Genomic DNA, 27,834 nt, shown 5'->3' with positions numbered 1-27,834 from the left:
GTTCAACTTGTGTTATGAGGCTTTTCACAAATGTTTTACTTTGCTACATTTTGTTTAGGTGAAGATGTACCACCCTTGCAGTTAAAGGAAGGTGTTTTTCGGTGTATCATACAGCTTTATGATTGCCTCCTGACAGAGGTCCATGAACGTTGCAAAAAGGGTTTAAGCTTTGCAAAACTCTTGAATAGTAGTCTGGCTTTCTTTTGTTATGACTTGTTGTCCATAATTGAGCCACGCCAAGTTTTTGAACTGGTATGTATCTCCTTGTGTTCTTTTCCTTGGTAAGGTGGTGTTTGTTATTTAATGAAATGGTGATCAATTACTATCTAGAATTTTTCTCTTATTCAGATATGCATGGATGATAAGTAATTTTTCCTTTATTTCTGAACCATTAAAATATTATCCAGGATCAGTAGTTGGTTTTTGTCATAAGGTGTCTGGAATTTCATGAATGTAATTTTGTTTTACATACATATTTAGAAAGTTATTGTTTGTAAAAGAAGGCAATTAAGGAACCATGATGGAAAAAGAGACCCAGGAACCTTTGGGCTTGTTTCCTTGTGGAGAAAAACGAGAGGGTGTAGGAAAAGTGGGGCAGGTTACGAGTTACTCTCTGTTTCTTCAGGAAGAGGGAAAGTTTTCTCCCATTTTTCACCATTTGGCTTTCGCCTAGATTAGGCAAAAATACAAGTATTATGTTGGCACAATCTAGAGGATCCTGGTACACAATCAAGAAAGGATATTTGCCAGTGTCTATCACAATCTGCAAATCCAGTCAACTAACCATGGTAATTCTGCACTATAGAAGAGTACATAGATGTAAAAACAACTTATTTTATTGAATTCCATTCATTTAAGATGAAGCACTATGTTATTACATCCTTCGAAGTTTCTATGTAAAACTATATTAGTAAAATTTGCTCGCTCATAAAACTAAGAACATGTTTTGTTCTAAAAAGGAATATGTGTGGAAGGAAATTAAAATCAACTACAAATATTCAAGATAAAACCAGTTTTCAGCATAGTTTGTGGATATCTTTGAGCAACCAAACCTTAAAATTCCATCTCTGCCTGTGCATATGTAGCCTAAATAAAACAGTGAATGAGCACAATTGTGCACAAGGAGGTTCAGGATAGATTTGTAGGAATTATCTCTTTAGACATACTTCAAGAAATATAAACATGTTAAATGTATTTTAACCATCTTCAAATCATTTAATTCTAAACTATCACCATTTATCCAACTTATGATATCATTATTTTTCAAGATTTGTGTGAAATTCATCTCTTTAATATGGTGAAATATAATAGTCATATCCACCAATCATAATAGTATCATAAGATGATATCCACTGACCATAACAGCAACAAAAGATACATGGGCTGATGCCCCCCAAAAGCTGAAGCATATTTATAAATGTGTTGATGAACCCCTGGGGCATTGGTGCAGCGGCAGAGCACCTTCTCAAACTCCGGGCACTTAAGGATTGAGTCCCAGCTTTGGTGAATTAACGGATGAATTTCCTTTAATGGACAGTTGACCTAAAAGTGCTGGGTTGATGGGTCGTTTGCTGTGAGCGCTTCCCGATTTATCCGGGTGGCCAATGGGAAACTTCTGTGGGGTTGGATCAATCACCCCAGGATTAGTTGGCGTAAGCTGGATACATGTGCCAACTAAAAAAAATTGAGAAAAAAAAGCTTTTGTTGCCGCATGCACAAGGGTCCAAAGCTTAGCAATAATATAAAGATGCGCTAAAGTCCCGAGTTCTGTACTAAATGAGCTAAAGCCGCTATGCTGGAGCATGAAAAGTACACCACAAGAAACTCAAACTCACCAATAAAAAATTCATAAATTGGAGGATGAATATTACATGGGTTCCTAATCGTTTTTATAAACTATAATTGGACTAATTCTTCATAAAATAGTGACCTAGTTTATTCCAAAAAATCTCTAATAGTAATTCTCCCCTCCTGGTTTCACTGCTATGACAGATGTACATGAACATTGGTTGCTTCACAGAAGTTGCCCATAGACTCCTCATGATGCACAGCTTGAAGAAGTTGAGTAAATAATAACAGACGAATATCTGCAATTTGGAAGATGCAAATTGATCTAGCAATCACCCAAGACAGAAATGATGAGGAACAGTGTTCGCTTCTATCTGCTTGTCCAAATACTATTAACACTATTTATTGATTACTTAGCCCACGCCTATGTTCTAACTTGTCATTTGAACAAAAAAAAATTGCACTGCCATTTTAACATATACACACCTCCTGTTTAATGAAAATACAATAAATTTGATGAATAATCATTTAACCCTAACCATAAAATCGAACATACAAGTTCTAGAATTGTTAACTAATAAGGAGTATGTATCGAAAGAAATGAAGATTAAGTATTGGAATAAATAATTCTCTTTTGTGGAAATTTTGTAGATCTATACCGATTCCTGGAATGGACAAACAACAGTAGATTATGTTTCTTGAAATTGAAGAAAAAAAACTGCTCATAATGAAGGAGAAGGTGAGGGTGATACTGCTCCTAGTGGTAGGAAAATAAGTAGACATGGTAATAGGCGAACTAAGAATCTACGACCCATGAAAATGTTTCTTTAAAGATAGTATTTTGATGGTGTCCAGAAAAAGATATCAAAAGCTTTTGGCAGGTTTTGACTGTGGATTGTAATGTTGATAACAACTGGGGTGGGCAATCACTTTTAAGGTCTGTGTTTGCAGAGAAGCAAGAACTATGCTTTTATTTTGTTTCTATAATGTTGCATAGACTAATTTCGGCTCCTGAAACAGAAATGGATGTGAAAACTTAAAACTACGTCTGCCCAGCAAGGTTGGAGGCCCCACCCGTAAAAGCAGTAAGAGCAGTCAGAAAAGCATCTGCGATAGAGAATGCGGAGAATCAATCCAACAGTTATCAGATTGATTGTAGAACTTATGAGGAATAATCAGACTTAAGGTGGTGACGATTCTTTTATGAGCCTCAGATATTCTGCCTACATGCAACAGATGGAATGTTGATTGATGGAGAAGTATGCACCACCACAATTGGTACACTAGGAAATAACTATAAGACTGTTGAACTTGTCGTCAATGGGGATCATCACCAGTTCTTGGGGAAGCAGATAGCAACCTTGTTGGCACATATGGTGGCTTGTACATACAACAACTGATCCAATCTCCATGGGATTCTGAAATTAAGGAAAGAAGTTGTTATGGTGGGTTGGGTCTCAACTGGACTCCGAGGGATCTGTGAGAAGAGAGAGAAATGAGGCAGTACATGGATCCCGTGCAGTCATAGTCATAATTAGGAAGCAAGGGATGGAAATGCCCTCAAATTTGCTGGATCTGCCAGTGGGTGAGGGGACCACGGAGGTGGGGTGGCAAAGTTTGGGGAAATTTGACACAGGTGCAGGCATGCAGCTGCCATAGAGGCATAGGATCTGAGCTGGATGCATCATGGCTATTGGGGAGGCAAGCATCCTTGTTGAGGAAAGGTGGTTATGGATGATCTTGAGCATCAGCAAGAGGTGGAAAGATGGGTTGATTGTGCATACTGGAGAGGAGATGCTCAGTCATGAACATGGTGGATGATTGGGCACCATGAGACTTCATGAGTTGTGACTGGAGCATTGAGCCTCAAATGCATTGACAGGGAGGTCAGCTAGGCTTTGTGTGAGAGAAGTCTGGAACGATCAGAGCTTCTCATAGGTTGCACCTCTAGGTGGAGAGAAAGTGAGGAGAGAAGATCACGAGATGTGTCTTAGAGGAATACCATTTTCTAAAAACCCTAATATAAATGGGTAGCTTTGATATCATGTAGAATTTATGGAAACTAGAATAATTGGATTGCTTATATTAATGGATAACCATTAAATGGATACGTATAGGATTTGGACATAACCCTAAACCCAAACTACTAATGCAAAACTGAACCTGCTAGACTAATAACACTATTAATATTAATACTCTTATAACATACAACACCTCATACCAACTCACTATGTTGGTCTGCTCTAAAATCCTACTGCTTCATCCACTATTTTGAACATTGCTGATATCTTTCCTGCTGATGATAGTTTTGTGGTGGATAATTCTACTTTGGGTGAGGTTCAGTTAGCATGAATTTTCTTGTATAAAAGACCTGTTAGATATTGGATCATTTTATTGAATTTGGTATTGTCTTTTAACACGAGTCATGTATACCAGCAAAGATCCTTTCATGTATAGGTTTATACATATTGCAACTCATTGATAATGGCCCTAATTAATGTAATGACCATAACAAATACATTGAACTAAGTGACAATGACTTTTGTATTTGTTCTAGACTGACATACCTAATCAGTCTAATCTCTTTTTTCTTACTAAAAAAATGATTTAAGCACATTTCCCCCTTCTTATTTGGTTTTATTCTACTCTAATTCCTTTTTCTTTATGGTTTTTCAGGTTTCATTATATATTGACAAATTTGCTGGTGTTTGCCAATCAATTTTGCATGATTGCAAGCTGACATTTTTGCAAATTATATGTGATCATGATCTCTTTGTGGAAATGCCTGGGAGAGATCCTTCGGACAGGTAGAATGAGCTGGTTTCTCCATAATTACAGTTTTATGTATTGATATTGAACCTATGCCTCTAGATTTCTTCCACTATTTTACTTATAATGTTTACAAAATTGTGATGATAAGGAAGATGTTTCTAGAAATATATGATTCAAGATTTTGCATAGATATGCATTGTTCTTCCCATGGCTTAAAGTGCCATGATCTGTCAGCCGGAACAAACATAATTTGCCATTCCAACCATTGACTTGTGTGCAAGTAGACTTCAACACTGGAGACTTGCAAGTTGACTGGTCTTCTCACTTGAGAATTCCCAAGTGGTGGTAGTGTGTGTAGTGAAAACAAAGGAACGGAGAGAGATCAAGGAGAGAGACTGGTACAAGCACCCTAAATGTCGCACTATGGGTGTATCAAATTACAATTAAAGTTACCGAACATCTCTATGCTAATGTAGCAAAGGGATGACTCAGGCCGTTTCTCAACGAATGTAACGATAGGATGATAACTCTAACATTGATGTGTTATGGCTTAGGGTTTTTTTATATCAAAGTGGGGGGGGAGCTAAGAAATGAAATAACAAAGCGAGTATGAAATGAAATCTAATGAATGAAAGACAATGCAAGGAAAGGAAATCTAGCCTAACCTAAACTACGATTGCACAGGAAAGTAAAAACACATCAAGTGAACATATGACAAAACGAAACCTAGAGCATATAACAAAATCTAAACTAATTGCATTCAAATGAAAAGCTTAAACATAATGGGTTGAACACTAACAAAGCAAGGGAAACAACTAACTAAGGAATTACCAAACTAAAGCCTAACCACTTAGAGAAACATTCCATCAAACAACTTGCATGCATCATCCTATTAGAACCAAATACATGAAATCCTAATCATGTGAACCGAATCAATTACAAGCATTCAAACATGAATTCATTCAAGCGATCAACACATCAAAGTAATGCACTAATTCAGATCAAATCGACTTCAAGTAGTGTTTGGGGGAATTTATCGAACACTTGGCAAGCGTCAAACAATTCAAACTTAATACATGACATCTTAGGCATGAAACATTGGATCTACTACAATCAATCAAATATGGAGATCAACCAACAACTAAATGAAACAAAGCAACACAACAAACAATCAAATCCAAGCTTCCTGAAGAAGGGATGTTACGATTTGGATGGATGCGCTAGTGTCGGGAACTTTTAAGGACCTGTATTGAGCTAGGAAGGACATAATCTAGGATGAACTGAGGCTAATGGAGGCTGATCGGAGAATAGATGATCGGCCGGTGGCGGTGAGAAGGTGGTGGAGCTGTCGGGCTTGGTGGTGGAGAAGAGGATGTTGTGCGTCGATTGGAGAAGATGCGTGATTGAAGACGATGATCCGAAGAAATGGCATAATTGTTCCTCGTCCCATTTGATCAGACAGCTCTGATTAATCCAGATCTGATGGAGTGGCTGAGATCGGATCTAAGTGGATGGTCAAGATCAATAGATCTCGATAGAGGGTCAGGATGACTGGATCAGAATGGGTGACTCAGATCATCCAGATCTATATTCATGGCTCAGAATCAATCAGAACTTTAATGAACGGCTGGAATGGATCAGATCGGACCCCTTTGATTAAATTGCTTCAGATCTTGATGAAGGGCTCAAACGTTTCCCGATTTGGCTCCACCATTGACCCAAGCCTTTAAGCCCAATTTGATCTAACTTGGGTTCAATCAAATTGTCATCTTGATTCCCTACAAATAATAATTGCACAAATTTAAGTAAAAATACATAAAAAAATAGGAAGAATTATACCAAAGCCCTAAAAATGAATCTAACTCAATAACATGATATAAATTAACAATTAACCATATGAGAAGATTAAAACGTGGAAATTAAGGCTAAAATAATATGCAAAAAATGGTGTTATCAATTCTCCCACACTTATTCTTGCACGCCCCGAGCAAGCAAAGAAAACTAAATACAATTAAAACATCTCCCAATTATCCCCGAACAATACTTTGAAAATAGTAAAAGAAATTTACCTAGGACCATCAAATTTACAAGGATTAAAACATTCATAAATCCAAACTTACACCAGTCAAACAAGCATGGTGATATCAAACTACTGACTAAGCATGAAAAAAGCTTCACAAGGTAACATCTCATTTCTAGCTCTAAAAACATGTGCAAATGTGGAGTTCCACTCAAGGGCCTACTCATAACATTTCACTACCATAAACTTACTTATTTTCTACTTCTCCGCCATTGTAAATACATAACATACATGAATTAAAAAGGAGATATTAAGAATTGAAATAAATTCAAAAGGAAATTGAGCTAAACAAACAAAATGGTAAGAGAGGAAAGATTTCAATGCAAGAATTAGAGAGTTGGAAGAATAAACCTGATGAGTTAGCCTAATGATGAATATAAATATACATCCACTAATGAAGCCTACTCAATACTTATCTTCCATGTCTTTGGTCAAATGTACTTCACTTTGTTGGCTTGTTCTAGCTTAACCTCCACACTTCACATCTCTTAAACCGACCAGCTTTTCAATTAGCTCAGCAGGTAACCACAATTACATCAACCTCAGAGGTAGCTAGCTCTGAAAACTTGAACCAAATCATTCCCAAACTGCAATGGTCAAGTATTTAAACTCAACATTTCAATCCCTGCTACTTCCTCAGATCAATACCTTAAGTTTTTCACTGATTATATGACTGTAAAAGAAGTTTGCATGAAGCATTTCAGATTGATACACCACACTGCAATTTTCTTTTCCATTCAAATTCATTATTTCGTAGCACTACTGTAGGTAAGCTTCCATGAGATCACATTTGATTCATTTTCAAAGAACCATACAGTCCAGCAATTTCAAATCCAAATCATAGGTACTGGCTGTTGTTGCTAAGAGTTGAGTTTCAGTTTCAATATTTACTGTGGTTCAAGCTTCTAATAATGAAAGAATTGAAAAAAACAATGACACCGATTGATAATAAATGTGTAGGAGCTTCCCTTGAGGTTGTCATTAATAAAAAATTGCAACAAAACTTGACTTATCAAAACCAGGACAGATTTATTTTGGCATACTCAGAATTTTTCACAGCTCAACTTCTCAATCTCTCTTGAGCCCTGTTTTTTTTTCTTTTTCTTTTTTCTGTTGTGCCATTAACATTTGTTTCTAGTATATCTTGAGATTGGCATCAACTTGCATCAATTGGGAACCAAAATTAAGCTTTTGAAAATCACAGCCCCCCAACTCAATTTACAGCAACTCACAGAATTTTTTTTCTGTCCTTTTTTTTTGTGCCATGAATCAACTTGGTATTCTTCCAGAATTTCAGAGAATAATCCACCTTAGATGCTTCTCTGTTGATTCTAGTAGAATTGCTGGAATTCAAGGATTTTAGGGATCAATTTTGGACTCCAATCTCAAATTCAAGAACTGGCTTCAGTTTCAAGATCTGGACTCCCTGGAATCTCAGGTCAAGCTATGAGGTTTAATATCGAAAGAAGATCTCATTTAACACCAAATCAATAGGGGCTTGAATTCAATTCATTTCGGATCAGAAAACAGCTTGAAAGATTGGCACAAACGGGCACATCTCCTGTATATTGTCTCACTGCTGCAGCTTTCAGCATTCTTCATTTCTGCATCTCCTTTATTGTTAAAAAAAAATCTCAATCAAGCATCTCTTGGAGGTCGGCAATAAGAATTCCATATTAGCAGCTCTGAATTACTGGAAATGCAATTCAATTCCTGCATTTCTAACTGCATTTCTGTTTTGGTACAGATTTCAAAACATAAAACTAGAATTCTAGTAACAGCTTATTAAGATGTGTTTCCCTCATTTGTAGCTGGTACCTATTCCTTGGTTAAGAGGGAAATGAACTCATTTCATGTGATTGGGAAGACAAACAGATTTGATGTCCCACAACAGCAGCTTTTCATCCTTTTAACCTACAAGTGCCAGATCTCCAATTTGCAACTCTATTCTCAAATTCTGCAACTTGTTTCATTTCTAAATTTTTTCTTGGTTTTTTTTTTCACAATTTTTGTTGTTTTCTCTTTTTTTCTTTCCCTGTCAACATAATGTAGCCTTCACAAACAAATGAAACATCAAATGACTCTTTAAACCAAGTCATTGACTTGGACCAATCACTGTTCAGAAAATTTGTAAGGAACATTGGCACAGACAAATTCAAATTAATACAAAGCTCTTGTATCACTATGTTTTTTTTTCTTTTCTTCTTCTTGAACTGAACTAAATTCTCCAAATGTTCCATCTTTTAACAACTCAATCCCACAAAACTATGAGCCAACCTAATGATTAAATAGAATCCTCAAATTTGGTTGAGATTCTCACATCATGCTAAAAAATCCCACACTTCAATGCTCATGAAAACATCCACAATCTCCAACATATCCTAACCCCTCCCCCACACTTAGGATTTGTCCATCTCAGGCAAACAAACATATCGAGTTATTAGCCAAACTCTCAAGGAGATAGGGCAAGCAGAGAGATGATTAAAGATAGAAATGATATATGAAATTGTTTTTTTTCTTTTGAAGAAAATTGTGGGAAGGAAATTGAAAATTATAAGGAAATAAGAATGAAAAATATCCTCTATCATTTTCATACATGCATATGTTACTATGGTTTCAAAAAGAAGCAAAATAAGTTCTAGAGTATTGCTATGAGTGTCATCACACAAAAGAAAAGATATGCAACTCTGATAGTTGCATTAGTTTTTTCTTAATAGATGCAACTTGCTCTCTAATGCTCCCATTTTCTTATTCTGTTCATCCTCGTATGTCTACACATCCACCTTAACATCCTCATCTCTGCAACTCTCATCTTTTGCTCATGTGTTTGAGTCATAGCCTAATATTCAGCTTCATATAAAATAGCTGATTTTGTAGAATTTTTCTTTAAGTTTTAGAGATACTTTACGGTCATATAAAACACCCGACGCTCTCCTCCATTTCAACCATCCTACTTGTATTCTATATAAGACATCTCTCTCAATTCCCTTATTGTTTTGATCCTAAATATTTAAAGTTCTCAGTTCCGGGCAACTCGTCATTTTCTATCTTAACAATTGTTTTATTACGTTTAATATTCCTAAACTTAAATTCCATATATTCTTTATTTATTCTATTAAGCCTAAAACCTTTCCGTTCTAGTGTTTTCCGTCAAAATTCTAATTTAGCATTTACTCGTGTGTTTCATCTACCAAATCAATATCATCTGCAAACAACATACGTCATGATATTGTGTCTTGAATGTGTGCGGTGAGTTTTTCCATAATTAGTGTAAAACGATAGAGACTTAGAGTTGATCCTTGATGTAACCCTTTTATTGGAAATGCTTCAGTTACTCTGCTTGAAGTCTTTATTCTGATTGTTATATTCTTTCACATATCCTTAATTAGTTCAATATATGTTACGCTAACACCTTTCTTTCCTAGAATTCTCTATATAATTTCTCTTGGACTCCATCATAAGTTTTTCTAAGTCAATGAATACTATTTGTAAATCTTATTTTTGCTCTCGATATTTTTCAATTAATTGTCTAAGAAGATGTATAGCTTCTATTGTCGACCTTCCAGACAAACCTAGATTGATTTTCGGTCACTGTGGTTTCCTTAAATCTTTTTTCTATTACTTTTCCCCAAAGTTTCATGGTATGACTCATTAGTTTAATACCCCTATAGTTTGCACAATTTTGTACGTCTCTCTTGTTCTTATAAGTAAACTATAGTACTTATCCTCTATTGATCAAACATTTTTTCCCGTTTTCAATATCATGTTAAATAATTTTGTAAGACATTCAATATCTTGTTTCTCTAGGTACTTCCATACCTTAAAATATCATCTGGTCCAATGAGTTTTCCATTGTACATCTATTTAAAATTTGTTCTACTTCTGAAGTTTGAATTCTACGATAAAAATTTAAATTTTTATGCTCATTTGATCTATTTAAATTATCTAAGTTAAGATTATCACCTAAAGGTTTTAAGCTTAGTAGTTTAAAGACAGAATATATGGAATTTAAGTTTAGCAATATTAGAAGTAATGAAACAATTGTTAAGATAGGAGAGGACGAGTTGCCCTGAACCGAGAGATTTAAATATTTAGGAGAGAGATGTCTTACATAGAATACAAGCAGGATGAGTGAAATGGAGGGAAGCGTTGAGTGTTTTATGTGACCGTAAAGTACCTCTTAAACTTAAAGGTAAGTTCTATAAAATCGCAGTTAGACCTGCTATGTTATATGGAGCTGAATGTTGGGCTATGACTCGAACACATGAGCAGAAGATGAGAGTTGCAGAGATGAGGATGTTAAGGTGGATGTGTGGACATGCGAATATGGACAAAATAAGAAATGAGAGCATTAGAGAGAAAGTCGGAGTTACATCTATTGAGGAAAAACTCCGAGAGACATGTTTAAGATGGTACGGATATGCACTTAGACGACCAATAAATGCTCCAGTTAAGCGATGTGAAACTATGATAAACATGCATATCAAATGAGGAAGAGGAAGACCAACAAGACTTGGTTAACAACAATAAAACAAGATAAAATTTATTTAAATATAGATGATGATATAATAGGAGATAGAGCTCAATGACGTAAAAGGATTCATACAGCCGACCCCACCTAGTGGGAAAAGGCTTGGTTGTTGTTGTTATAAGATGATCACCTAAATTTTCATTAAAAAGTTGATGAAAATACTTTTTTTCACTGCTCTTTTATTTCTTCATCATTTACTAGTACCCAATTACATTAATCTTTAATACATTTTATTTGGATAAGATATCTTGTCTTTCTTTCTCTCACTTTTGCTGTTCTATAAATGTCTCTTGCCCTTTCTTTTGTATCCAATTTTTGATATAATCGTTCAAAAGTTTTATTTTTTGATTTCATTCACTACTTTTTTACTTCTTTTTTGGCTATTGTATATTTTTTAAGTTTTTCTTATTTTTACAAATATATAATTTCTTATAAGCTATTCATTTTTTCTTCACTTTCTCTTGTACTTTTTCATTCTACCATCCAGATTCCTTACTTAGTGGTGCATGTTTTCAACATATCATCTTATCCCATGTCGTATTAGATCACTATATATTTCACCTAATGTTTGTATTTCTACCTTCTCCTTAAATATATTTTGTTTCCCATTCTTTAACTTCCACCATTTAATTCTATGAGTTGTATATATTTTCTTTCTATTGATACTATATTTGAGGTGTATATCCAACACTACTAATGTATGTTGGGTAGTTAAGTTTTCTCTAAGGATGCCCTTGCAATCTTTACAAATCTTTCTATCATTCTTCCTAACTATAAGAAATTTAATTTGCGATTTACTATTTCCACTTTTGAACATGACTAAATGTTTTTCTCTTTTCTTTAAAAAAACGTATTAGCTAATATAAGGTCATATGCTATGCAAAATTTAATATAATTTTCTCTTCCTCATTTCTCATTCCAAACCCATAACCCTCATGCACTCTCTCATATTCCTTATTTTTCACTCTAACATGCCCATTTAGTTTACCTCCTATTAAAATCATTTTATTTGGCAATGTTTTGTAATATTTCATCTAAGTCGTCTAAAATCATTGATTTGGTAGTTTCATCTAATCCTACTTGCAGTGCATATACACTAATTATGTTTATAATTTCTTTCGTCACTATTATCTTAAGGGCTATAATTCTATCCCGTTTTCTAACTAATTCTCCAACATATCTTTTAACGAACTATCTACAACAATATCTATTTCATTTCTTGCTTTACTCTTTTATGTGTACTATAACTTAAAATCCGAGTTCTCTATCATCTTTGCCTTTTCGTCTATCCATTTTGTCTCTTGTATACACAAAATATTAATTTTTCTTCTAATCATCGTATCTACTACTTCCATTGATTTACTAGTGAGAGTTCCTATGTCTATGTTCCAAATATTAGACTATTAGTTTTCCTATCATATTTGTTCTTTTCCAATCTATGGTGTGAGAACTCTTGTCTATTTAATACTACATCCAAGTTCACAGAGATATAGCAGTCCTTGCTGATACGTTACAATCGGATCTTGCAATGCAAATTCTTGCATATTTAACACTATATCCGTGTTCTGGAGATGTAGCAGTCCTTGCTGAGATGTTACAGTCGGATCCTGCAACGGGTTCCTTTCGGGGAACAACCTAGCATTAGCATAATAGTTTAATGGATCTATATATTGAATATTTGTCATAGTTTTAACGTGACTGGTAACCTAACACAACCCTCCTTTATCTGGGCTTGCGACTGACTATAGTTTTAAACATGATATTTGTTGATTTAGAAAAAGTTTTTGATAGAATCCAAGAGAAATGAAATTATACGGAGAATTCTAGAAAAGAGAGGTGTTATCGTAACATATATTGAACTAATCAAGGATATATACGAGGATGCAACGATTAGAGTGAAGACTTCTGAAGCATTTTCAATAAAGATAATATTACAAAATTGGTCATGTTGGTTGCTACTCGGAAAATCTAGAGGTTCCACTATACAAAAATTTTGTACAAAGGTCTGAACCTTTTCCTAGCTACCATGTGTTCTTTTAAATTAAATTTTGGATCGCCTGCGGAACTTAACACGTTTGATCCAAAACTTAATCTATTTGTTCTTTTAGGTTTTAACTTAGATCTCCTGCGGAACTTAACACGTTCGACCCAAGTCACCTTAAGTTATTAATTCCATTAAATATTAATTTCCATAATTGGTTCCCAGTACTGACGTGGCGAGGCACATGGCCTTCTTGGATATGGGAGCAACCACCACCGACTAGACAAAACCTTTTATAGAAATCTAATATTTAATTTTCTAAAATAACTTTAGGTTAACAAAAAAGAACAATCAAATCACAAGGGAAAAAAAAACAAAAGAACACAACTTCGAAAAACATATTCGAAATATTAGAACGTAAGCCTCTTGTATTTGGTATTATTTCCATAAATAACTAGCATGATGCGGAAAGGAAAAATTACTAGTTATACCTTCTGAAAGACCTCTCGATCTTCATCAGATTCTCTTCTAATCTCTGGTCATGTGGGTAACGATCTTCCAGACGAGAAACCACCAACCACCTTCTTCTCCTCCTAGCTAGGTTCGCCAACAATAAGGAAGCTTCACCAGGAAGAAGATCAAAACACCAACCAAGCTCCAAGAGACGCTAGCTTTCTCCTTCTTCTTCTTCTCCAAGTAGTATCCGCCACCACAAGAGCTCCAAGGAGAGAGAGGTTCGCCACCACAAGAGGAAGAGAGGAAAGGATGATGATGGCCAGCCCAAGGAACAAAGAGGAGAGAAATAATAGAGGTTCTATCTCATGAAGGCACCTCACCCCTTCTTTTATATTCCTTGTAAATTAGGAAATTTAATTACAATAAAATTTCCTTAATTTCGATACATGATTTAATTGAGAAAATAAAATAAAATTTCCAATTAAATTCTACATTGCATGAAATCAAATTAGACATGTTTCAATCAACAATTAAAACTTCCTAATTTGTTTCCTAAATTTTAAAAATAAAATTTCTCTTCAAAATCTCTTCACGGTTGATAAAAGAAATTTCCATAATTTTAATTTTACAACAATGAATAATTTTAAAGAGAAAATAAAATATCTCACCAATTTACAAATAAGAAAGAGATCTAATCTCTTTAATCTTTGTAGATCTTTTACAAGAGAGATAATTTAATTTTAATTCTCTTTAATAAATTATATCTTCCACATAATAAAAATTAAAATTAAAATTCTTTTAATTTAATTTACGCCCTCTAGCTTGTTGCAGCCCAATTTATACCTAGGCCGTCCTAGCTTGGTTCCCAAGCTAGCTTGGCCGGCCTAGAAGGTGAGTATAGGTGGGTATAGTATTCATAAACAAGAGGCTACGATAGGGACCGAGAGGAGGAATCGACTTTGGTCTCCGATAAAATATCCCGTGTTCGCCCTTAACACACAACTTAATTTTATGAATAATAATTCATTCCACTAGAGAACTATTATCGAACTACCGCACAATCCCAAATTACATTTTGGGCTCTTTCTATTATGAGTGTGTTAGTCTCCCGTGTTTAAGATATCGAACGTCCACTAATTAAGTGAGTTATCGACAACTCATTTAATTAATATCTTAGTCCAAGAGTAGACCACTCAACCTTATCATCACGTCGGACTAGGTCCACCTGCAGGGTTTAACACGACAATCCTTATGAGCTCCTCTTGAGAACATTATCAACCTAGTATCTCTAGACACGCTTCCTTCTATAATCAACAACACACACTATAAGTGATATCATTTCCAACTTATCGCTTATCGATTTATCGAACTAAATCTCACCCATTGATAAATTAAAGAAATAAATATCAAATATATGTGCTTGTTATTATATTAGGATTAAGAGTACACACTTCCATAATAACTGAGGTCTTTGTTCCTTTATAAAGTCAGTATAAAAGGAACGACCTCAAATGGTCCTACTCAATACACTCTAAGTGTACTAGTGTAATTATATAGTTAAGATAAACTAATACCTAATTACACTACGACCTTCCAATGGTTTGTTCCTTTCCATCTTGGTCGTGAGCTACTGTTTATAATTTATAAGGTACTGATAACATGATCTTCTGTGTGTGACACCACACACCATGTTATCTACAATATAAATTAATTGAACAACTATATTTATCACAAATGTAGACATTTGACCAATGTGATTCTTATTTCTAGATAAATGTTTTATACCAAAAGCTAGGCTTTTAATATACATTCTAACAGGTCAAACTCTAAGTCTTTATTTTTTTACACTAATTATGGACGAACTCATTGGACACATTCAAGACACATTATCGTAGTGTATGTTATTTGCAAATGATATTGTTTTGGTAGATGAGACACATGAAAGAATTAGAATCTTAGTGGGAAACACTAGAAATGAAAGGTTTTTGGCTTAGTAAAGTAAAAATAGAATATATGAAATTTTAGTTTACCAATATTAGACGTAATGAAATAATTAATAAAATAGGAAATGATGAGCTGTCTAGAATGGAGAGATTTATGTATTTAGGATTATTTTTGATAAATGATGGAGGGATTAAGAAAGATGTCTTACATAGATACAAACATGATGGTTGAAATGACGGAGAGTATCGGGTGTTTTATGTGATCGTAAAGTATCTTTAAAATTTAAAGGAAAGTTCTACAAAACGACGGTTAGACCTGTTATGTTATATGACGCTGAACGTTGGCTATGACTCGGGCACATGAGCAGAAGATAAGAGTTGCAGAGATAAAGATGTTAAGGTGGATGTGTGGACATACAAGGATGGACAAAATAAGAAATGAGAGCATTAGAGAGAAAGTACGAACATGTACTTAGACGACCAATAAATGCTCCAGTTAGGTGATGTGAAACTATGACAAATACGCATATCAAACGAGGAAGAGGAAAGTCCAAAAAAAGACTTGGTTAGAAATAATAAAACCAGATAAAATTTATATAAGTATAGATGAGAATATCATAGGAGATAGAGTCTAATGGCATAAAAAGATTCATATAGTCGACCCCATCTAGTGGGATCAGACTTGATTGTTGTTTTATATTTGCCAATCTTAAGTTTAAATATACCATTGAATGTGTGTTTTGAAATTTCTTATAGTGGAAACTAGAAAAAGTATCCACGTATACTTTGCTGTATATAATTCCCACAATATTTATCTAACTTGGATATTATTGCCAATCTGATTGGTCATGATGATGCAGAAATTGCCATCTTTTATTGCCAGTCTGATAGTTGATAGTGATGCAGAGACGAATAAGCTACTTCTTTTTGTCCTGTGAAGAATATTTTGTTTGTGGAGTATTAGGTTTGTACTTGCCACAAATCTTAAAATGAACATAACATAAAATTCTATGCAGACTAGCTGTGGTGAACCAATTACTCTGAAAACCTGGACATGTGGTGTATTTGTAACTTAGATTACCTAATAATCTAGGATATTGGTGTTTTGTTTTTGCATCTAATATTTAACCTTATAATTCTTAAATATTTTTTTGGACAGAAATTATCTTTCATCAGTTCTAATCCAGGAAATATTCCTTACCCTGGATCATGATGATTTATTACAACGGGCAAAAGTATGTTATTTTTCTTGATTTTTTTTTTTAATTCAACAATTCTGAACTTCCACTTAAACTACTTTGTTTCGATATATATAGGCAGCTCGGATCTTAGTGGTTCTCATGTGTAAGCATGAGTTTGATTCCCGTTACCAAAAACTGGAGGATAAGTTATATATTGCCCAGCTGTATTTCCCTCTTATTGGCCAGGTAGGCAAATGCTTAAATTTCCTTTTCTATTTTCTCCATTCAGTCGTTATAAATGAATTTGTGTGATAATAATTAAGGCTTAGTTAACTGATTGCTAGACACAGTTATTTGTTGTACACATTCCTTCATCTAATTCCCTTTATTTCCAATTGGGAAGAGAGCTTGAGGAGCTTGGATTTGAATTTAGACTTCTATTTTGGTTTAAAATAATAAAAAATATTAGTTAAGTTAAAATATCTTTATATCCATCAAATAATACATCTTTTATAAATATGCATACAAATATACGTTAATAGATTCCCATGTACATACCTATATAGATGAATCTATACACATACATCCTTAAACGGTTCAGGTTGATGCTTTGCTTTCCTGTTGTAGATTGCTTGTCCCCTTATTATTCAGTATTCAGTTTACAGAGTATGCTTGGTTTACACCATTCTTGAAATTTGGTGCCATGTTGGGTGAATTGGTTGAAACGTACAATTCTTCCTTTAAATTACTGAAATTTGATACTGATTGATACAAAAATGTCGCCTATGCCTCCATGTTGATTGTTTTAGTATTGAACTGTGCCAACACTCGAGCACACTTAGACATATGTCAAGATGAAGTATATAATCATTGTTTTTTTTGGAACTTTTTTAATTCTAATTTCATTATGTATTTAACTGAATTAAGTTGAAGAAGATTACGAGTAAAATTTATATGAATTCATTATACTGCATATTGAAATAAAAATAAGTAAAAATATTTTTAGTTCAATCATTTCATTGATATAGTTTTGAAAAGGTAGAAAATCTAGATGAAAGAAGATTAAATGAGTAATACCCATCTTAATTCATTGCGATACACTCAACATATGCCAAAGCATGTCAAGTTTCAATATTGTATAGCACAATAAATATTTTAATTTAATTCATTATTTAATTGTTATAGTTTTAAAGTGCTTTGAGTGTTTGCATGTGCCAAAATGTGCCAAATCTTAATATATGTCGAAATTGTACTAATTTTAAATGATTACCAAAACTTTTATAGCCAATAGTTTAAGTCTTACTCTCATCCAATGCATGATACTTGTTTGGTATTAGCAAGGTGTGTAAATATTAGTCTTGATAAATGTAATACTTTGTAGCTCATTATTCTAAAATTGAAATTTAAATGATTTTTTATTTGTTATAGACTTTATTTAGAAGTAAGAAAGTCAAATGGATGAGGATTGTTAAAATTTAATTCAATTGATGTCAGCATAATCGTAAATTTCAGAATCATATTGTTCTGATTAGAGATTTAAACTCCAACACAACTTTGATTTTTAAAATCTTTGTTTTACATATAGACTAGCCAAAGTAAGTGGTCCATGTGTTGTGATGGTCACAATATAAAGTAACACAAAAAAATATTTTATAATGTTCCTTCGTTGCAATGCTAAATCAAACCATAACAAATTACTAGAACAAAATTAGATTCATTCTTGTCTTATAAAATTAACACAAAGATTATCCAACTCTTATGTAATTCCCTTATTGTTTTGTAAAAATGATCTTAAATATTTAAAGTTCTCGGGACAACTCGTCATGTTCTATCTTAACAATTGTTTTATTACGTTTAATATTGCTAAACTTAAATTCCATATATTCTTTATTTATTCTACTAAGCCTAAAACCTTTCCGTTCTAGTGTTTTCCGTCAAAATTCTAATTTAGCATTTACTTATGTGTTTCATCTACCAAATCAATATCATCTGCAAACAACATACGTCATGATATTGTGTCTTGAATGTGTGCGGTGAGTTTTTCCATAATTAGTGTAAAACGATAGGGACTTAGAGTTGATCCTTGATGTAACCCTTTTATTGGAAATGCTTCAGTTACTCTGCTTGAAGTCTTTATTCTGATTGTTATATTCTCGTACATATCTTTAATTAGTTCAATATATATTACGCTAACACCTCTCTTTCCTAGAATTCTCTATATAATTTCTCTTGGACTCCATCATAAGTTTTTCTAAGTCAATGAATACTATCTGTAGATTTTATTTTTGCTCTCTATATTTTTCAATTAATTGTCTAAGAAGATGTATAACTTCTATTGTCAACCTTCCAGACAAACCTAGATCGATTTTCGATCACTGTGGTTTCCTTAAATATTTTTTCTATTACTTTTCCCCAAAGTTTCATGGTATGACTCATTAGTTTAATACTCCTATAGTTTGTACAATTTTGTACGTCTCCCTTGTTCTTATAAGGAAACTATAGTACTTATCCTCTATTGATCAGACATTTTTTTTCATTTTCAATATCATGTTAAATAATTTTGTAAGACATTCAATACCTTGTTTCTCTAGGAACTTCCATACCTTAAAATATCATCTGGTCCAATGAGTTTTCCATTGTACATCTATTTAAAGTTTGTTCTACTTCTGAAGTTTGAATTCTACGATAAAAATTTAAATTTTTATGCTCATTTGACCTATTTAAATTACCTAAGTTAAGATGATCACCTAAAGGTTTTAAGTTTAGTAGATTAAAGACAGAATATATGGAATTTAAGTTTAGCAATATTAGAAGTAATGAAACAATTGTTAAGATAGGAGAGGACGAGTTGCCCGGAACCGAGAGATTTAAATATTTAGGATCATTTTTACAAAATGATAGAGGGATTGAGAGAGATGTCTTACATAGAATACAAGCAGAATGAGTGAAATGGAGGAGCGCGTTGAGTGTTTTATGTGACCGTAAAGTACCTCTTAAACTTAAAGGCAAGTTCTATAAAATCGCAGTTAGACCTGCTATATTATATGGAGCTGAATGTTGGGCTATGACTCGAGCACATGAGCAGAAGATGAGAGTTGCAGAGATGAGGATGTTAAGGTGGATATGTGGACATACGAATATGGACAAAATAAGAAATGAGAGCATCAGAGAGAAAGTCGGAATTGCATCTATTGAGGAAAAACTCCGAGAGACACGTTTAAGATGTTACGGACATGTACGACCAATAAATGTTCCAGTTAGGCGATGTGAAACTATGATAAACATGCATATCAAACGAGGAAGAGGAAGATAAAAAAAGACTTGGTTAGCAACAATAAAACAAGATAAAATTTATTTAAATATAGATGATGATATAATAGGAGATAGAGCTCAATGGCGTAAAAGGATTCATACAACCGACCCCACCTAGTGGGAAAAAGCTTGGTTGTTGTTGTTGTTATAAGATGGTCACCTAAATTTAAGTTGATGAAAATACTTTTTTCACTGCTCTTTTATTTCTTCATCATTTACTAGTACCTTATTACATTAATCTTTAATACATTTTATTTGGATAAGATATCTTGTCTTCCTTTCTCTCACTTTTGCTATTCTATAAATGTCTCTTGCCCTTTCTTTTGTATCCAATTTTTGATATAATCGTTCAATAGTTTTATTTTTTTATTTCATTCACTACTTTTTTTACTTCTTTTTTGGCTATTGTATATTTTTTAAGTTTTTCTTATTTTTACAAATATATAATTCCTTATAAGCTATTCATTTTTTTTTCACTTTCTCTTGTACTTTTCCATTCCACCATCCAGATTCCTTACTTAGTGGTGCATGTTTTCAACATATCATCTTATCCCATGTCGTATTAGATCACCATATATTTCACCTAATGTTTGTATTTCTACCTTCTCCTTAAATATATTTTATTTCCCATTCTTTAACTTCCACCATTTAATTCTATGAGTCGTATATATTTTCTTTCTATTGATACTATGTTTGAAGTGTATATCCAACACTACTAATGTATGTTGGGTAGTTAAGTTTTCTCTAAGGATGACCTTGCAATCTTTACAAATCTTTCTATCATTTTTCCTAACTATAAGAAATTTAATTTGCGATTTACTATTTTCACTTTTGAACGTGACTAAATATTTTTCTCTTTTCTTTAAAAAAATGTATTAGCTAATATAAGGTCATATGCTATTGCAAAATTTAATATAATTTTCTCTTCCTCATTTCTCATTCCAAACCCATAACCCTCATGCACTCTCTCATATTCCTTATTTTTCACCCTAACATGCCCATTTAGTTTACCTCCTATTAAAATCATTTTATTTGGCAATGTTTTGTAATATTTCATCTAAGTCGTCTAAAATCATTGATTTGGTAGCTTCATCTAATCCTACTTGTGGTGCATATACACTAATTATGCTCATAATTTTTTTTGCCACTATTATCTTAAGGGTTATAAGTCTATCCCCTTTTCTAACTACTCTTATAACTTTATCCTTTAACGAACTATCTACAACATTATCGACTCCATTTCTTGCTTTACTCTTTTCTTTCCTGTGTACCATAACTTAAAATCCGAGTTCTCTATCATCTTTGCCTTTTCGTTTACCCATTTTGTCTCTTGTACACACAAAATACTAATTATTCTTATAATCATCGTATCTACTACCTCCATTGATTTTTCAGTGAGGGTTCCTATGTTCCATGTTCCAAATTTTATATTATTAGTTTTCCTATCATATTTGTTCTTATTCAACCTATGATGCGAGCACTCTTGCCTATTTAACACTACATCCAAGTTCTCACATAGATATAGCAGTCCTTGCTGATACGTTATAGTCGGATCTTGCAATGCAAACTCTTGCATATTTAACACTACATCCGTGTTCTGGAGATGTAGCAGTCCTTGCTGAGACGTTGGATCTATATATTGAATATTTGTCATAGTTTTAACGCGACTGGTAACCTAACACAACCCTCCTTTATCTAGGCTTGCGACTGACTATAGTTTTAAACATGATATTCGTTGATTTAGAAAAAGTTTTTGATAGAATCCAAGAGAAATGAAATTATACGGAGAATTCTAGAAAAGAGAGGTGTTAGCGTAACATATATTGAACTAATCAAGGATATATACGAGAATGTAACGATTAGAGTGAAGACTTCTGAAGCATTTTCAATAAAGATACGATTTCAAAATTGGTCAAACTCTAAGTCTTTATTTTTTTACACTAATTATGGACGAACTCATTGGACACATTCAAGACACATTATCGTAGTGTATGTTGTTATTTGCAAATGATATTGTTTTGGTAGACGAGACACATGAAAGAATTAGAATCTTAGTGGGAAACACTAGAAATGAAAGGTTTTGGCTTAGTAAAGTAAAAATAGAATATATGAAATTTTAGTTTACCAATATTAGACGTAATGAAATAATTAATAAAATAAGAAATGATGAGTTGTCTAGAACGGAGAGATTTAAGTATTTAGGATTATTTTTGATAAATGATGGAGGGATTAAGAAAGATGTCTTACATAGATACAAACATGATGGTTGAAATGACGGAGAGTATCGGGTGTTTTATGTGATCGTAAAGTATCTTTAAAATTTAAAGGAAAGTTCTACAAAACGACGGTTAGACCTGTTATGTTATATGACGCTGAACGTTGGCTATGACTCGGGCACATGAGCAGAAGATAAGAGTTGCAGAGATAAAGATGTTAAGGTGGATGTGTGGACATACAAGGATGGACAAAATAAGAAATGAGAGCATTAGAGAGAAAGTACGAACATGTACTTAGACGACCAATAAATGCTCCAGTTAGGTGATGTGAAACTATGACAAATACGCATATCAAACGAGGAAGAGGAAAGTCCAAAAAAAGACTTGGTTAGAAATAATAAAACCAGATAAAATTTATATAAGTATAGATGAGAATATCATAGGAGATAGAGTCTAATGGCATAAAAAGATTCATATAGTCGACCCCATCTAGTGGGATCAGACTTGATTGTTGTTTTATATTTGCCAATCTTAAGTTTAAATATACCATTGAATGTGTGTTTTGAAATTTCTTATAGTGGAAACTAGAAAAAGTATCCACGTATACTTTGCTGTATATAATTCCCACAATATTTATCTAACTTGGATATTATTGCCAATCTGATTGGTCATGATGATGCAGAAATTGCCATCTTTTATTGCCAGTCTGATAGTTGATAGTGATGCAGAGACGAATAAGCTACTTCTTTTTGTCCTGTGAAGAATATTTTGTTTGTGGAGTATTAGGTTTGTACTTGCCACAAATCTTAAAATGAACATAACATAAAATTCTATGCAGACTAGCTGTGGTGAACCAATTACTCTGAAAACCTGGACATGTGGTGTATTTGTAACTTAGATTACCTAATAATCTAGGATATTGGTGTTTTGTTTTTGCATCTAATATTTAACCTTATAATTCTTAAATATTTTTTTGGACAGAAATTATCTTTCATCAGTTCTAATCCAGGAAATATTCCTTACCCTGGATCATGATGATTTATTACAACGGGCAAAAGTATGTTATTTTTCTTGATTTTTTTTTTTAATTCAACAATTCTGAACTTCCACTTAAACTACTTTGTTTCGATATATATAGGCAGCTCGGATCTTAGTGGTTCTCATGTGTAAGCATGAGTTTGATTCCCGTTACCAAAAACTGGAGGATAAGTTATATATTGCCCAGCTGTATTTCCCTCTTATTGGCCAGGTAGGCAAATGCTTAAATTTCCTTTTCTATTTTCTCCATTCAGTCGTTATAAATGAATTTGTGTGATAATAATTAAGGCTTAGTTAACTGATTGCTAGACACAGTTATTTGTTGTACACATTCCTTCATCTAATTCCCTTTATTTCCAATTGGGAAGAGAGCTTGAGGAGCTTGGATTTGAATTTAGACTTCTATTTTGGTTTAAAATAATAAAAAATATTAGTTAAGTTAAAATATCTTTATATCCATCAAATAATACATCTTTTATAAATATGCATACAAATATACGTTAATAGATTCCCATGTACATACCTATATAGATGAATCTATACACATACATCCTTAAACGGTTCAGGTTGATGCTTTGCTTTCCTGTTGTAGATTGCTTGTCCCCTTATTATTCAGTATTCAGTTTACAGAGTATGCTTGGTTTACACCATTCTTGAAATTTGGTGCCATGTTGGGTGAATTGGTTGAAACGTACAATTCTTCCTTTAAATTACTGAAATTTGATACTGATTGATACAAAAATGTCGCCTATGCCTCCATGTTGATTGTTTTAGTATTGAACTGTGCCAACACTCGAGCACACTTAGACATATGTCAAGATGAAGTATATAATCATTGTTTTTTTTGGAACTTTTTTAATTCTAATTTCATTATGTATTTAACTGAATTAAGTTGAAGAAGATTACGAGTAAAATTTATATGAATTCATTATACTGCATATTGAAATAAAAATAAGTAAAAATATTTTTAGTTCAATCATTTCATTGATATAGTTTTGAAAAGGTAGAAAATCTAGATGAAAGAAGATTAAATGAGTAATACCCATCTTAATTCATTGCGATACACTCAACATATGCCAAAGCATGTCAAGTTTCAATATTGTATAGCACAATAAATATTTTAATTTAATTCATTATTTAATTGTTATAGTTTTAAAGTGCTTTGAGTGTTTGCATGTGCCAAAATGTGCCAAATCTTAATATATGTCGAAATTGTACTAATTTTAAATGATTACCAAAACTTTTATAGCCAATAGTTTAAGTCTTACTCTCATCCAATGCATGATACTTGTTTGGTATTAGCAAGGTGTGTAAATATTAGTCTTGATAAATGTAATACTTTGTAGCTCATTATTCTAAAATTGAAATTTAAATGATTTTTTATTTGTTATAGACTTTATTTAGAAGTAAGAAAGTCAAATGGATGAGGATTGTTAAAATTTAATTCAATTGATGTCAGCATAATCGTAAATTTCAGAATCATATTGTTCTGATTAGAGATTTAAACTCCAACACAACTTTGATTTTTAAAATCTTTGTTTTACATATAGACTAGCCAAAGTAAGTGGTCCATGTGTTGTGACGGTCACAATATAAAGTAACACAAAAAAATATTTTATAATGTTCCTTCGTTGCAATGCTAAATCAAACCATAACAAATTACTAGAACAAAATTAGATTCATTCTTGTCTTATAAAATTAACACAAAGATTATCCAACTCTTATGTCATCCGCGTGACTAGATTCTTGCAACACGGATGTGTTTTCATCCTTCTAGAAAGGAAACAACGATGTTAGCGCATCGCCGATATTACCAACAATGTCGGCACACAACAGAGAGAGAGAGAGAGAGAGAGAGAGAGAGAGAGCGTGTGTGTGGCTTAAAAGAATGTCCAATTCTGACATTCGTATGTTATTCATGTCGACCTTATATTAGGTTATATATTTATAAAGATTAACTTTTAATCTTGACCCTTGGATCTTATTCAATTATGAGCTAATTCCTAATTTTTCTCAATAGTTATTTTCAAAATGAAAAATTCACATTCTTCTTGTGAAATTATTTTTACTTCAAATTAATTTTGCTTGCCAAGCCTGCTTCAACCTCTAAGCTTCTCTTAATTTTTGATTTTTCATAAATATATTCGCCCATGAATATTATTGTAGATAGTTTGTTAAAGGATAAAATTATAGGAGTAGTTAGAAAAGGAGATAGAATTATAACCCTTAAGATAATAGTGGCAAAAGAAACTATGAACATAATTAGTGTATATGCACCACAAGTAGGATTAGATGAAGCTACCAAATCAAGGTTTTGGGAGGACTTAGATGAAATATTACAAAATATTCCACCAAATGAAATGATTTTAATAGGAGGTGATCTAAATGGGCATGTCAGAGTAAAAAATGAGGAATATGAGAGAGTACATGGGAGTTATGGGTTTGGAACGAGGAATAAGGAAGGGAAAGCTATATTAGATTTTGCGATAGCATATAACCTTATATTAGCTAATACGTTTTTTAATAAACGAGAAGAACACTTAGTCACATTCAAAAGTGGGAATAATAAATCGCAAATTGACTTTCTTATGGTTAGGAAGAAGGATAGAAAGATTTGTAAAGATTGCAAAGTCATCCCTGAAGAAAGCTTAACTACCCAACATAGGGTAATAGTGTTGGATATACATCTCAAACATAGTATCAATAGAAAGAAAATATATACAATTCCTAGAATTAAGTGGTGGAAATTAAAGGATGGGAAACAACATATATTTAAGGAGAAGGTAAAAGTACAAGCATTAGGTGAAATATACGATGACTCTAATACAACATGGGATAAGATGGTATCAAAGTTGAAAATAGTAGCTAAGAGTGTACTCGGTGAGGCAAAGGGACATGCACTACTAAGTAAAGAATCTTGGTGGTAGAATGAGAAAGTACAAGAGAAAGTGAAGGAAAAACGAATAGCTTATAAGGAATTATATATTTGTAAGAACAAGGAAAACTTAAAAAAATATACAATAGCCAAGAAAGAAGCTAAGAAAGTAGTAAGTGAAGCAAAAAATGAAACTTTTGAACGGTTATATCAAAAATTGGATACAAAAGAAGGGGAAAGAGACATTTATAGAATAGCTAAAGTGAGAGAAAGAAAAACAAGATATCTTAGCCAAATAAAATGTATTAAAGATGAATGTAATAGGGTATTAGTAAACGATGGAGAAATAAAAGAGCGGTGAAAGAAGTATTTTCATCAACTTTTTAATGAAGGTTTAGGTGACCAACTTAACTTAGGTAATTTAATTGGGTCAAATGAGCATAGAAACTTTAATTTTTATCGTAGAATTCAAATTCAGAAGTAAAACAAACTTTAAATGAGATGCACAATGGAAAATACGTTGGACCAGATGATATTCCGATAGAGGTATGGAAGTGCTTAGGGAAGTAAGGTATTGAATGACTTACAAAATTATTTAACATGATATTGAAAAGAAAAAAATGCCTGATCAATGGAGGATAAGTACTCTAGTTCCCTTATATAAGAATAAGGGAGACGTACAAAATTGTGCAAACTATAGGGGTATTAAACTAATGAGTCATACTATGAAACTTTGGAAAAAAATAATAGAAAAAAGATTAAGGTTCATGCCTGGCAGGTCGATAATAAAAGCTATACATCTTCTTAAACAATTAATTGAAAAATATCAGGAGCAAAAACAAGATCTACACATGGTATTCATTGACTTAGAAAAAGCTTATAATAGAGTCCCAAGAGAAATTATATGGAGAATTCTAGAAAAGAGAGGTGTTAGTGTAACATATATTGAACTAATTAAGAATATGTATTGATGGAGTAAAAAGACTTCATATTCATAATATTTCAGGATAATTACATATGCTTATATAGCCACATAACCCTAAGCATCACCTTATTTACAAAAGATAAAAAGACTTATCTATTTGCAGATGATATTATTTTGGTAGATGAGACACGTGAAGGAGTAAATGCTAAGCTAGAATCTTGGAGGGAAACACTAGAAGGGAAAGGTTTTAAGCTTAGTAGATTAAAGACAGAATATATGGAATTTAAGTTTAGCAATATTAGAAGTAATGAGACAATTGTTAAAATAGGAGAGGATGAGTTGCCTGCAACCGAAAGATTTAAATATTTAGGATCATTTTTGTAAAATGATGGAGGGCTTGAGAGAGATGTCTTACATAGAATACAAGCAGGATGGGTGAAATGGAGGGGAGCGTTGAGTGTTTTATGTGACCGTTAAGTATCTCTTAAACTTAAAGGTAAGTCCTATAAAACCGCAGTTAGACTTGCTATGTTATATGGAGCTGAATGTTGGGCTATGACTCTGAGCACATGAGCAAAAGATGAGAGTTGCAGAGATGAGGATGTTAAGGTGGATGTGTGGACATACGAAGATAGACAAAATAAGAAATGAGAGCATTAGAGAGAAAGTCGGAGTTGCATCTATTGAGGAAAAACTCCGAGAGACGCGTTTAAGATGGTACGGACATGTACTTAGA

At 33.0% G+C, this 27,834-nt stretch overlaps 1 protein-coding gene across 1 annotated transcript in view; it reads left to right on the top strand.

Annotated features, from left to right (window-relative positions):
• LOC121971855 (guanine nucleotide exchange factor SPIKE 1-like) overlaps positions 1 to 27,834 on the top strand; it is a 106,019-nt gene that overhangs the window by 62,404 nt on the left and 15,781 nt on the right. Inside the window, exons 21-24 of the mRNA XM_042523326.1 lie at positions 59 to 252; positions 4,465 to 4,595; positions 16,711 to 16,786; positions 16,868 to 16,978. Coding sequence (XP_042379260.1) covers positions 59 to 252; positions 4,465 to 4,595; positions 16,711 to 16,786; positions 16,868 to 16,978 — 512 coding nt within the window. The remainder of the gene's footprint in view (positions 1 to 58; positions 253 to 4,464; positions 4,596 to 16,710; positions 16,787 to 16,867; positions 16,979 to 27,834) is intronic.

The sequence above is a fragment of the Zingiber officinale genome, chromosome 4A, assembly GCF_018446385.1.
Source record: "Zingiber officinale cultivar Zhangliang chromosome 4A, Zo_v1.1, whole genome shotgun sequence".
NCBI classification, from domain to species: Eukaryota; Viridiplantae; Streptophyta; class Magnoliopsida; order Zingiberales; family Zingiberaceae; genus Zingiber; species Zingiber officinale.
Note: the sequence above shows the minus strand (reverse complement) of the source record. Positions and strands in the feature narration are given on the sequence as shown.